Source organism: Alligator sinensis, unplaced genomic scaffold (assembly GCF_000455745.1).
Source record: "Alligator sinensis unplaced genomic scaffold, ASM45574v1 scaffold123_1, whole genome shotgun sequence".
Lineage (NCBI taxonomy): Eukaryota > Metazoa > Chordata > Crocodylia > Alligatoridae > Alligator > Alligator sinensis.
Genome location: NW_005841985.1, coordinates 2,844,563 through 2,856,207, shown reverse-complemented (window position 1 = coordinate 2,856,207; position 11,645 = coordinate 2,844,563). Strand labels below are relative to the sequence as shown.

Sequence of the window (11,645 nt, the reverse complement as noted above, 5' to 3'; positions counted from 1 at the left end):
CTATGCTGTTTGCCATGCTGATTGCCCCTGAGCATGATCTCCCCTGCTGGCCCCCCACAGATGTGCTACTTGATGATTCTCTCCAAGATCTTCCCGAGGTGAGACTTATAGGCCTATAGTTACCTAGGTCCTCCCTCCTCCTGTGGAAAATTGGGACCACATTAGCCAGTTTCCAATCCCCCGACACCTGGCCAGATGACCACGAATGCTCATACAGCCAGGCCAAGGGCTCGCAATGACCCCTGCCAGCTCCCTCAACACCCTTGGGTGGAGGGCATCTGGACCTGCGGATTTAAAAATGTCTAACCCTTCAAGAAGATCCCTAACTACATCTGCATTGACTGAAGGCCTCACAGAGCTATCCCTGAGATTGTCCCTACCTCTGGTAGGTGGGATGTCCCCGACCCTGTTCAAGAAAACAGAGGCAAAGAAACTGTTAAAAATATCAGCTTTCTTGTCTGGCATAGCCACAAGATTACTGTTTGTGTCTTGCAGGGACCCTACATTGCCTGGTGCCCTCTTCTTGCTCCCAATGTACTTGAAAAAGTACTTTTTTGTTGTCCTTAATCCTGGACGCTAGCCTGAGTTCCATCTCTGCCTTGGCCTTCCTAATAGCCCTCCTACACTCACAGGCTGAGGAGGAGTACTCCTCCTTTGTGATAGGTCCTCCCTTCCACTGGTTGTACACCTCCCTTTTAGTCCTCAGGCATTGCTGAATGCCCTTGCTGAGCCAAGGGGGTTTCTGAGCACTCTTACCCCCTTGCTTCTCTCAGTGACTGTTATCCTTTGGGCCTGGAGGATTGCCCCCTTAAGGTATGACCATCCCTCATGGACTCCCATCTTCTCTACCTTCTGGGCCCTTAGTGCCTCCCCCACTAGTCTCCTAAGCTCATTGAAGTTGGCCCTTCTGAAGTCAAGGGCATTAGCTTTGGTGTAAGCCCTTGACACCCTGTGTTGGATACTGAAATCCAGCAGGTGATGATCACTATTGCCCAGGTGGTCAAGGACCTGCAGTCCCCTCACCAAGTCATCCCCCATGGCCAGGACCAGGTCCAGCAAGGCGTTACCCCTAGTGGGGCTGTGCACTTCCTGGATAAGGTGAAGGTCCTGTAATACAGCTAGGAACCTATGCGAGCGGTCAGACCTGGCTGTCTGCTCCTTCCAGCAAATGTCTGGGTAGTTTAGGTCACCCATGACAATAACATCCCTTGACCTAACCGCCTTCATGAGCTGACTGGAGAAGTCCTGGTCCAGCTCTTCCCCCTGATTGGGTGGTCTGTAGTAGATACCCACCGTAAGGTCCCTTTCGCCATGCCCCCCTTGTAGTTTGGTCCATAGTGTCTCTGCCTGACCCTCCTCTACCTCGAAGCCAATCCTTGATGATGTGAGGTGCTCTATGACATAGAGCACACCCCCACCATACACCTTTCCTCTCTGTCCTTTCTCTTCTATATAGGGTGTATCCCCGAATGCCCGCTGCCCAGTCATAGGTAGGGTCCTACCAGGTTTCTGTGAGCCCTACTAAGTCTGGGTTCTTACTTGCAATCAGGAGGCACAGTTTCTCCTGCTTTCTCCCCATACTATGAGCATTAGTGTAGAGGCACTTGAGGCCTCCTGAGGGTGCACGTGCCTCCCTCCCACTCCTCAAACCCATGCAAACATTTTGAGGTTTCTTTGTCCAAAATCAACCCAACTCCTCTTTAATGCATCTGGCCCCCTGAATAGATGATCTTCACATCGTCTGAAACAATAATTCCAGCCTCTTTCCAACGTGTTTCACACAGACCTAGAATATTGATCTTTAATCTCTTTGTTTCATGCTTGATATTATCTCAATTCCCAATTTGATGTAGAGTCCTCACATTCCACATTGCCACTTTGACTTCTCTCTTCTGAGTGTGGACAGTATCATACTGAAGATCAGGAGTCACCTGTTGCACATGACTATCCTTACCGGGTGAGATGTCCTTACCTTTTCTGTCAGGGACCCCCTTCACACTGTTGTGTGATTTTCTTAATTCTTTAAAGACCATGGATGGCGCTTGCCTTCCAACCCCTTTATTTAATGCTTGCCTTTGAAGCCTCTCTAATTTCTCCATATCCTTCTTAAAATGTGAAGCCCAAAACTGCACAGAATACGCCAGACCAAGTCTAACCAGCCCTAAGTAGATTGGCACTAATTATCTGCTTCTCAGCCGTGCTACCACCTAAGCAGTTATCTCCCATTCTGTATTTGTGCTTTTGATTATCCTTCCCTGGGTATATCACTTTATATTTGTCTGGTTTGCACTTTATCCTGTTGTCTCTAGACCACTTTTTTCAGTGTATCTAGATCCATCTGAATTCTCCACATCATAACTGAGCCTCAAATGAGATGACTTAGGGATAGACTCCCCCAATGAGAAGCAGTGTATGTGGTTATGTTGGTTAGTGTCTGACTTTTTTCTGAACAATAGGTCTCTGGTCCTAGATCTGGATCCAAAGTTTTAGGTCTTCCTTGAATTTAGTCAGTGGCTCTTCCTCTCTCATGGGAGATGCAAACACCTCATAGCACAGCTGTTCGTATCAACTGAGATGGCTGCAAATGGTGACATTTCCAGTTTTTTTGTGTGCTTGTCATCTGGTTTTGGTTCCAGCTTTTTCATCTCCACTGATGCAGTGTCAGCCTCTGAGTAAGTGGCATTTTGGGGACTTAGACAAAGATGTCTGATCCTCTAGGCATCCAGGAAAAAGCAGAGTACTACCCTGGGTGTTTTACATACATGCAAGAGCTAGCATAATCTTGTTTGAAGTGGCAGACTTTCAGAAAGATTTTAAAGTGTTATCTCACTATTTATCGTGTACGTCATGAAAGCTAACCAGTTCTGCTTATTTTATTTTGATCTGTGCTGTTTGCACTCATCTCATTTGAAAATACAGATCAATATTAGTACCTAATATATCTTCCTTACTAAAATCTCTGAAAGAACTGAAATAGAATTCCCTCGTCATTCTAGCCCCCATGCTTCTCAATCTTCATGAAATCTCAGAGTATGATTATACCTAAGTAAGGGATTGAGTATGATGCTATGTAATTGGTTAGTGCTGCCCTTTCAGTTGTATTATTTTGATTTTTATCTGTGTTAGGTGGTTGAATGATGTCACTATTCAAAAGTGCCCAGTTTTGAAGCTGTGGATAGGCATCACAAAGAATGTTTATTCCTTTGCTCTGTACGTACGGGGGCACGTTCAAAAATAGTGAGCCAGTTTTATTTTTGGCCAAGGCTTGTCCATGGGCAGCCATGACTCAGGTAGATATAAAGAAGTTTCTTTTGTTGCACTATTTATTTAAAATAGGTGTTGTATCATGACAACAACAGTGCATACCCTCTAGTCTAGACTATGTGGGTAATGTCATTCTCACTTAGGTAGGACATCTAGCAGAGCTGCATTTGGAAGCAACGTAGGATACAGTTGCTCAAGACTGAACCTATTCAAAACTGAGCCATCATTCTTTCTAATGTCCATCTTGTGCTCTTTACAGTGTCTGTTGACCAAGCAGTTGATCTGATTTTACTTTTGTTCTCATCGTTGTTAGTCTTTAATGAGGACAGATCTCATTCAGAACTTTGCCACAAGCTTCACTCTGACTCACATTTGAATTTGATCTTCTGTTCTGGCAGGGCCTACACTGTGGAAACACCTTGTCAACACCTGCCTTGATCTGTCTCCTGCCACATATAAAAAAAATCTGAAAATCACTACTATTACTGTTGTTCTCTGATAGCTGTATAGGGAACCTGTCTTTTCATGTCCCTTTGCTTAAGCACTACTGTATTATTTAGTTTTATGAAAGAGTTAGTCTGTTTTTTTATCTTTACTGTTTCATGATGGATTAATGCATGATATATGTAGTTGTTTTATATTTAAGTATACATTGCATACTGAATACATCAGACTGGGAATATTTTAACAGTTTGTTTATAATAATTGTTAAATATAAAAAAGTAGCCTGTAGATAGCTTGTGTAAAATTAGTCTCACTACTTTTTGCATGCCAAATGTAATTTATGAGGAACAAAATGGGAGTGTCTGAAAAATTTAATTAGTGCTGTCCAGATTCCATTTTTGGAAGTTAGGCTCATGCTATATAAAAGAGTAGATTTGCATCTTATAGACTAACCAAAGTAGAGATATATAGGACAAGCTTATATATGAAAGCTTATACTATATACCTCTACTTTGGTTAGTCTATAAGGTGCAAATATACTCTTCCTTCTATTTGACTTCAGACTAACACAGCCAACCATGTCTCTCTGCTCATGTTATGCAAGGCACAGAGTCACCTGATAGTAATTATTATTCTACTAATGATGTTTTTTCAGTTAATCTAATCTTCCAAATATTTTTACTAGTTGAAAATTATATATATATATATATATATATAATTTGCATTATACTTATATAATAATTATATAATAATATTATATGTATAATGTGTATGTGTGTGTATAATTTTCAACTAGTAAAAACATTTTATACACACACACATCCATACCTAAATTCCAATAGAGAGAGATAAACAAGAAGGCATATATTTAATAGTGGAGAAAAAACCTGAATTCTGTTGAATTGTTTCCTGATAAAAGTGATCAGATAATTGTATGCCACATTAAAGATTAATAACTTGTCTTTGTTTAGAAGTTATGCTGTATTTTGCATGATGTGCATTCCTACTTGTTGCTTTCTGGATATAGATGTGTGACACCATCGTGTCCAGAATTTGTACAGTATCATCTATCAGCTTCCATTCCACCTGCAAGGAAAAAAATAGAGCCCTTGTACCTTGTTGTGTTTTAGTACACTGCACTCCCTTGTAGATTGATTGGTACTGATTAAATCATACAATCCTATGCTTTTGCCTGAAAAATATCTTTGATGTGTTTTGTTGGGCTCTGTTGAAAGAGCCTTTCTGTTTTGTATTATGAAGAAATCCAAAGAAACAGAGCTTGCTTAAATTCCCTTTTACAGGATGGAGGGCAATTTATGTCCAAATAAGGTTTCACCCCTCTTAGAAAAGCATGTAGTACCATTGCCTATTTCTAAGTGAGAGAGGCTACCCAAGAGAACTCCATCTCTGAGGTGTCAGTGGCACCTCCTCTCTGGCCATTCCTTCCCACTTTGTGGACTAGCTTAGCAAGCTCCAGATTCCTGACAGAACAGGGGACTGGCAATTACTCACAATACTGTGCAGTGCAGGTGATTTTTCTGTATGATGGTCTAGCCCACAATAGATGAACTGCACTACATCTACTGTAAGCTTGAGTATCTGTGCTTACACAGTTACACTTTAGCAAAATAACTGCTGTAAATTAAAGTCTCTGTGCCCAGCTAAAGGTACCACTTAAGAATAGTCCTAAGTGCTGTATAGAGCTGTGTTGCCCCCACCCCTCCTGCTTCAAAGAAACTAGAAAAGTACTCCTCCTAGGTGTATGAATGGAATATCCCCTCCCAGCTGCTAAAGAAGGCAATACTTTGATTTCAGGGTGTTTATTTAAATTATAGAAATTATTTGGATCTGTTCAGATCTCTGAATATTTTTGTCCCAGACAACCTACATATCATCAGATGAACTGACTTGGCATCAGGAAGCAAGATGCCTGGCTTGAGATGATATGACTGGCTTGAGAATGTGCATTCTTCTGTCCATGGAGAAGTTGGTCATGTGATTCAGAGAGTATTTTTCTACTGTAAATGTAGAGAACACTGTAACACAGTACCCTCCACAGTAACAAAAACAGACAACAGAGGGAAATGCAGAGATGCTAGCTGATACAGAGACAGCAAAAGAGACATACAAAGGATGAAGTGGACAGAAATTCTTGAAGTGGATTCAGGGCGACACCTTGTTTACACAGTTTGAAGGTGAAGGAACATGTTTGATAAGGAAACTAGATAAATGCACAGCCTTGCTATATCAATACCATGGAGGAGTATGAGAGGGCATATCTACACAAGATACTTAACTGCACAGTAGTATACTTTATTGTGCAGCAAGCGTGAGTGTCTACATGTCCACATGCTTATTGCTCAGTAAAAACCCCTAATTGTGAGTAAATTTGATACTTGCAAATGGAGGTATCAAATTTACTCATGATTAGACTGGACAGTAATGCACATGTAGATGCAACTCAGGAGCAAAGTTGTTCCCAGGTCATCCCTGCCACTAGAGCCTGGGAGCCTCTTCTGCCCCAGGGCTGAGCTTCTATGGCAGCCCCTGCCTAGGACCTTTAAAGCCTGCAGGCATTTTGAGCCATGAGGCATACCTGCAGGGAGTCTAGGGCACTCCAGGCACCTGTGTCTGCCTGGGCAGGCTGCAGGCCAGCTGCCCTAGCCTGCCTGCGCTCCAGCGCCACTGCCTGGCACTGCAGTGCCACATGGCTGCCAGGCCCATGCCATCCAGGCCTGCAGGTTGTTGCAGGCTGCTGCAGGCTCCAGCCAGGCTTGCCAGCCCCCAGACCCAACTGCAGGTAGCTTCTGGGTGCCAGGGCCAGCTCCACCTGCCCACAACCCACTTCCAGCAGCCTGCTGTAAACATGCAGGTGCTGCGGGGCATTGCCTCTGCTACACAGCTGCCAGTCCCATGCTGGGCCCCTGCGCTGGGCACTGCAGGCAGCTCCCCAGGCCCAAAGGCACAGGGACAGATATGCAGAGACCTAAAGAGCCGGCACAAGACCCACAATGGTGACATCCTCACCAACGCCCATGCCTATGCCTGCCACCCGGGGCCTCAGAATGAAACTGGCAACCCCATGGCACTGTGGGGCGACGCAGAGGTATAGCACCAGTTCAAGCAGAGTGGGCGTTCCAACGCCCATGTCTATGAGGGGCTGTCAGCCCAGAAGCAGGAGTGTGGGCACATTTAGTCAGTGCAGCAGTGCAGCGTAAAGGTCAAGGCTTTGCAGGCACAGTGGGTGGCCATCACCAAGCACAATTGCTGGCTGGGAGTGCCTGTAAGTCCATGCCCTTTATATGGCAACTGGAAGACATCCTCACACCTCAGGACTTGGGCTGCAGCCATGCTGTCTACAGCATCATGGGTGGCCTGGCTAAGCCCCCACCCTGGGATGGCACCCAGAATGATGCATCAACAGAGGAGGGCCCCTCAGGCATCCAGCAGCCCATCCCACTGAGCTCCCCAGCTGCAGACTCCACCAGCAGCTCAGGGAGTCTGGGCCAGTGCCTGCCATGCCAACTCCACAGTCCCAGGCCCTGCAACAAAGCACAGCTGGACATGATACTGCCTACTGCCAGCAGCACCAGCTCCTCTTCAGGGGTTCCCTGACCAGGCGCCTGCATGCCATGCCCTGCCATCTGAGGACACTGCCCAGAGCTGCATGCTGTCACTGACAGCTGTGACCATGTGGAGCCACCAGCCATGCCAGCCCTGGCCAAGTGGTAAGCCCCACACTGGGGGTAGGGTCCTCCCTGCCCTAGCCCCCAGCCCTTGGCCCAGCCCCTGCCCACCCTCACCACCCAACCTTCCTGCACTCCTCTGGCCCTTGGTTCTACCCCACAGCACCACAGCATTCAGGGAGGCAGGAGACATTTCGATGCTGGTGGCAATGTCCTCCTTGGCTGCAGGGGGCAGGGACATGTAGCACAGGTAGCCCTCCAGGTAGCAGTGGAGGTCGCGGAGCAGCCTGGGTTTGCCCCCACACAATCAAATCTCAGGGTCCTATGTCAGGTGCACAGGTGCACCTGGGGCAACATGACCACCAGCAGCAGCAGGGCATAGTGGGTTGGGTACCCCTCAGTTTACACAAATAGCTCCTCATGCACCACCTGGGGCACATGCAGCAGGGGCACTCTCAGGGCACAGAGGCAGCATGGGAGGGGTTGGCCTCAGGGTGCCTCCCTGGTGAAGACCCCTGTGGGGAGGGCAGGTGCATGGGCAGCTCCTCATTCCAATCATCTGGGAGCCCCATGACCCCTGAGCCCGGGCATCATGGGCTGGGCAGCAGCACAACAGAGTGTTTGGCCTGCAGGGGAGTGGGGAGGAGTGGGGTCTGGAGCCACAACAGCACGTGCTGTCAGGAGCCAGGCCTGTCCCGCCTTGGAAACAGGCCAGGGGAGGCAGGCTGCCTGCAGCCAGCTCCCACCAGTACCGGGGGAGTGAGCATGGATGTGGGGCTCAGCCAGTGACTGCCTGGGCCTTCCCAACTGATTTACCATGGTCCCTGAGCATCCATATATGCCTGACCCCCTATCTGAGGCTGGGCAGTGCACAGCTCCTTTTAGAGAGCATCTTATCTCTGAAATGTTGCAAACTCACACAAACAGCTTCTTTCTCATGGCTCTATAGGGCCTGCAGCTACACGTCGGGGAGAAACCACACTTGACAGCCAGGGTGTGGCCTCAGGGTCACCACTACCCACAACCAGGGCCCTGCATATGCACCGTCTCTGCCAGAGGAGGACTCTTGACAGGACCCTCCTCCTGCACCTTCTAATCATGCTGTCAGAGGACTGGCTGGTGGAAGCCTGGGCCTGGCAGGTGGAGGATGTGGCCCACCAGGACAGGTGGTGGGTGGAGGATGTCACCCACAAGAACGTGTGGGACTGGTATGAGGAAGCACAGAACCAGGCAAACAGGTAGTTCTGGGTGCAGCTCCTGACCCAGGAGTACAAGCAGGTGGAGGCCCTGTGGGAGCAGAATGCCATCCTGGCCCAGGTAGTGCAGGTCATGGATGATGACCACTAGATGGACACCATTCTGGCCCTGGCGGTCACCTTCGTGCCACCCACTACCCAGCCCTCAACTCTAGCCCTTCCTGTCCCCTGGCAGCCACCTGCTTCCCAGCAGCAGGCCCCCACCTAGGCCTGAGAGGAGACCCTGCACCCCCTTCAGCAGCCAGTAGCCCCTGGCCTGGCCCCCACCCTGGGTCCAGCACCACCCAGCCCTCCTGCCTGGGCCCAGCCCTGCTGCTTACCCTAACTCCATATGGGCATGGAGTTGGAGCTGCCTGCAGTGAGGACAGGACCACACACTGGCTCTGCTGGCCCTGGACACTGCCTGCCTGAGGGGCAGCCACCCACCAGGAAGCACCAGCCTCCATCACCCCTAGTGAGTCCCCTGCCTGCTGCACTCATTGTGGCGTCTGCACCCATGGTGAAATGGCCAGAGGCTATGGTGCTGGCCTTCTGTCCCCAGGCTTTGCCCCCTTGGTGCCCCCACCACATGGCCCTACACCCCAGGATGGTCCACAAAGGACATTGTACATAGTTTTCATGAGGAAGAATATGTTTAACTGTTCGTGGGTGGGATGAGTGGTGGAGGGGCTTTGTTGAGTGGGGAGGGGGTTTCTTTGTTGGGGAGGGAGGATGAGGGACTCTGATGTGAGGGAAATAAAAACTTGTTTTTGTGACACGTCTACAGTGAACGTGGTGCTGGGGGTGGGCAGGGGAGGTGGGAGGGGTTTCAAAGATTCATAGATTGTAGAGTCAGAAGAGATACCAAAGGATCATCATATCCAGGTAGGAAAAGGACTGACGTCAAACTGTCCCAGTCAGGGGCCTATTTACCTCCTCTTGAAGACCTCTAAGTTAGGTGATAGTACCACCTCTCTTGGCAGCCTGTTCCAGATTCTGTCCACCCTTACTGTGAAGAATTTCTTCCTACTGTCTAACCTGAATCTACTCTCCACTAGTTTGTACCCATTATTTCTAGTTACTCCTAGGGGTGCCCTGGTAAATAGTGCACGTCCAACTCTCTATTGTCCTCTCTTGATAAACTTATAGACTGCTACAAGGTCTCTCCTCGGACGTCTCTTGTGAATGCTGAAGAGATCCAGATCTCTCAACCTCCCCTCGTAGGGTTTTGTACAGAGGCCCCTAATCATACGAGTGGCCCTCCTCTGGACCCTCTACAGATTCTCCACATCCCTCTTGAAATGCGGCAGCCAGAACTGGACACAGCACTCCAACTGCAGCCTGACTAGTGCTGTGTAGAGGGGAAGCATTTCCTCTCTCGATCTTTTGATCATGCATCTGCTAATACATGATAAGGTGCAATGGGCTTTGTTGATGGCTTTGTTACACTGTTGGCTCATGTTCATCTTGGAATGCCTCCAGCCACTGCTCATTTTCCCAGGTGTAATGGATGACATGCTGCCACCAGTCCTACTGGCCCAGCAAGCCCAGAGATGGCAGGGTTGCAGGCTCAGGAGGGTGAGAGCAGCCCTGGAGGTGGCATCCAGCATCCCATTGTTGGTGTCCATGCCAGGGTCTGGCCAGGCGGACAGGGCAGCATGTGTGCGGTGGCGGTCCTGAGACAGCATGTGGCAGCCTGGCAGGTGGTTGCTGTGTATGGATGAGCTGGGAGGGGCAAGACGGCCATGGACCAGGTGACGGTCAGAACAACAGGCCATCAGGGTCAGTGCAGCTGTCAGCAGGAGCCCAGGGCACTGGTCATTGCTGCCAGAGGCAGGGGCTGGAACAACCATAGCGCAGAGAGGCACAGACAGCAAAGAGAGCTCTGCCTAATGCTCTCCCTGTGCTGGACATGCTGCTTCTTGCCAGGGAACTGGCTGGCCAGAGAACAGCAAGCGGGGCTGCCTTTTAAAGAGGGTTCCCAGCTGCTGCAGCCAGATCCTGGAGCTCCACCCAGTGGTGGCAGGGGCCTATTGCAGGGCCCCAGGAAGCAGGAACAGAGTGTTAGCAAATCTGCTCCAAGTTCCCTGCACATGTAGATGTTTGCCTGGCATCATTTACTTGTGAGTAATTTACCCACGAGTAAATTGGTGCCACAGCAAATGCACGTTTAGATGTGCCCAGAGGTTAAGAAGAAGAAAAAAATGAGGATTCACTTTATCTTGGAAAGAAGATGTTTCACTAGTGCTTCTCAAAGAATAGGTGCTTTTGTATCATCAGATGATGCTGCATAGATCAAAGGCAATATTGAATGGAAAGCATCGTTCTTTCTGTTTAGAAACAGTTATTGAAGGAAGTAGCATGTTTACCTGCAAAGATTTATATTTTGCTATGGTCAAACTATTAGCGCGCACACAGAGGGAATTAGAGTTATGTTTTGATCAGACAAAATCTGGAGAGAAGGCCTTGCCTCTACCTTTTTCTGATAAGTTGAACCACTGGCTCAGGTTGTGCCCTTCAGCTTCCACTTGAAAGTATAATAATTGCTATTTCCACCACCACTCCTACTTCACAATAACTGGAAAAATACCCCTTCTTCTGCTGGTAGAGGGTGCATGAAAGGAATATCCTCCTTTCCCCCACCCATACCTCAATAGCTGCTAGAGACAGGAATACTTTGATTTCAGGATGCTTCATTAAATTATAGGATTGTGACTCTCTCTAAGTAATTGGAGGGAAAATAAATCAAGGTCTAGCATATTTCCTGAGAATGTATTGACCTAATGAGAAGCCATTCAGAGCCATTAAATTCAATTGGTCATTAAATCACATGCTAATGCCCGGGGCAGATTTGTCATATATACAAAAATTAATTTTAGTTAAAGTTTTGAGAGCTAATTAAAGCTTTTGCATTTCTCCCTTGGTGCTATTCATAGATTCATAGATTCATAGATGTTAGGGTTGGAAGGGACCTCAATAGATCATTGAGTCCGACCCCCTGCATAGGCAGGAAAGA

General features: G+C 48.1%; 1 protein-coding gene across 9 annotated transcripts in view; it reads left to right on the top strand.

The window, feature by feature from the left end:
• The window catches only part of LOC102381386 (cAMP-specific 3',5'-cyclic phosphodiesterase 4D), a 431,023-nt gene that overhangs the window by 240,347 nt on the left and 179,031 nt on the right, over positions 1 to 11,645 (top strand). Inside the window, exon 1 of one of the 9 annotated variants that reach the window (XM_025201139.1) lies at positions 8,435 to 8,632. The exons of the other annotated variants lie outside the window; for them this stretch is intronic. Coding sequence (XP_025056924.1) covers positions 8,493 to 8,632 — 140 coding nt within the window. The 5' untranslated portion in view covers positions 8,435 to 8,492. Of the gene's footprint in view, positions 1 to 8,434; positions 8,633 to 11,645 lie in introns of those variants that run through there. 9 annotated transcript variants of the gene reach the window in all.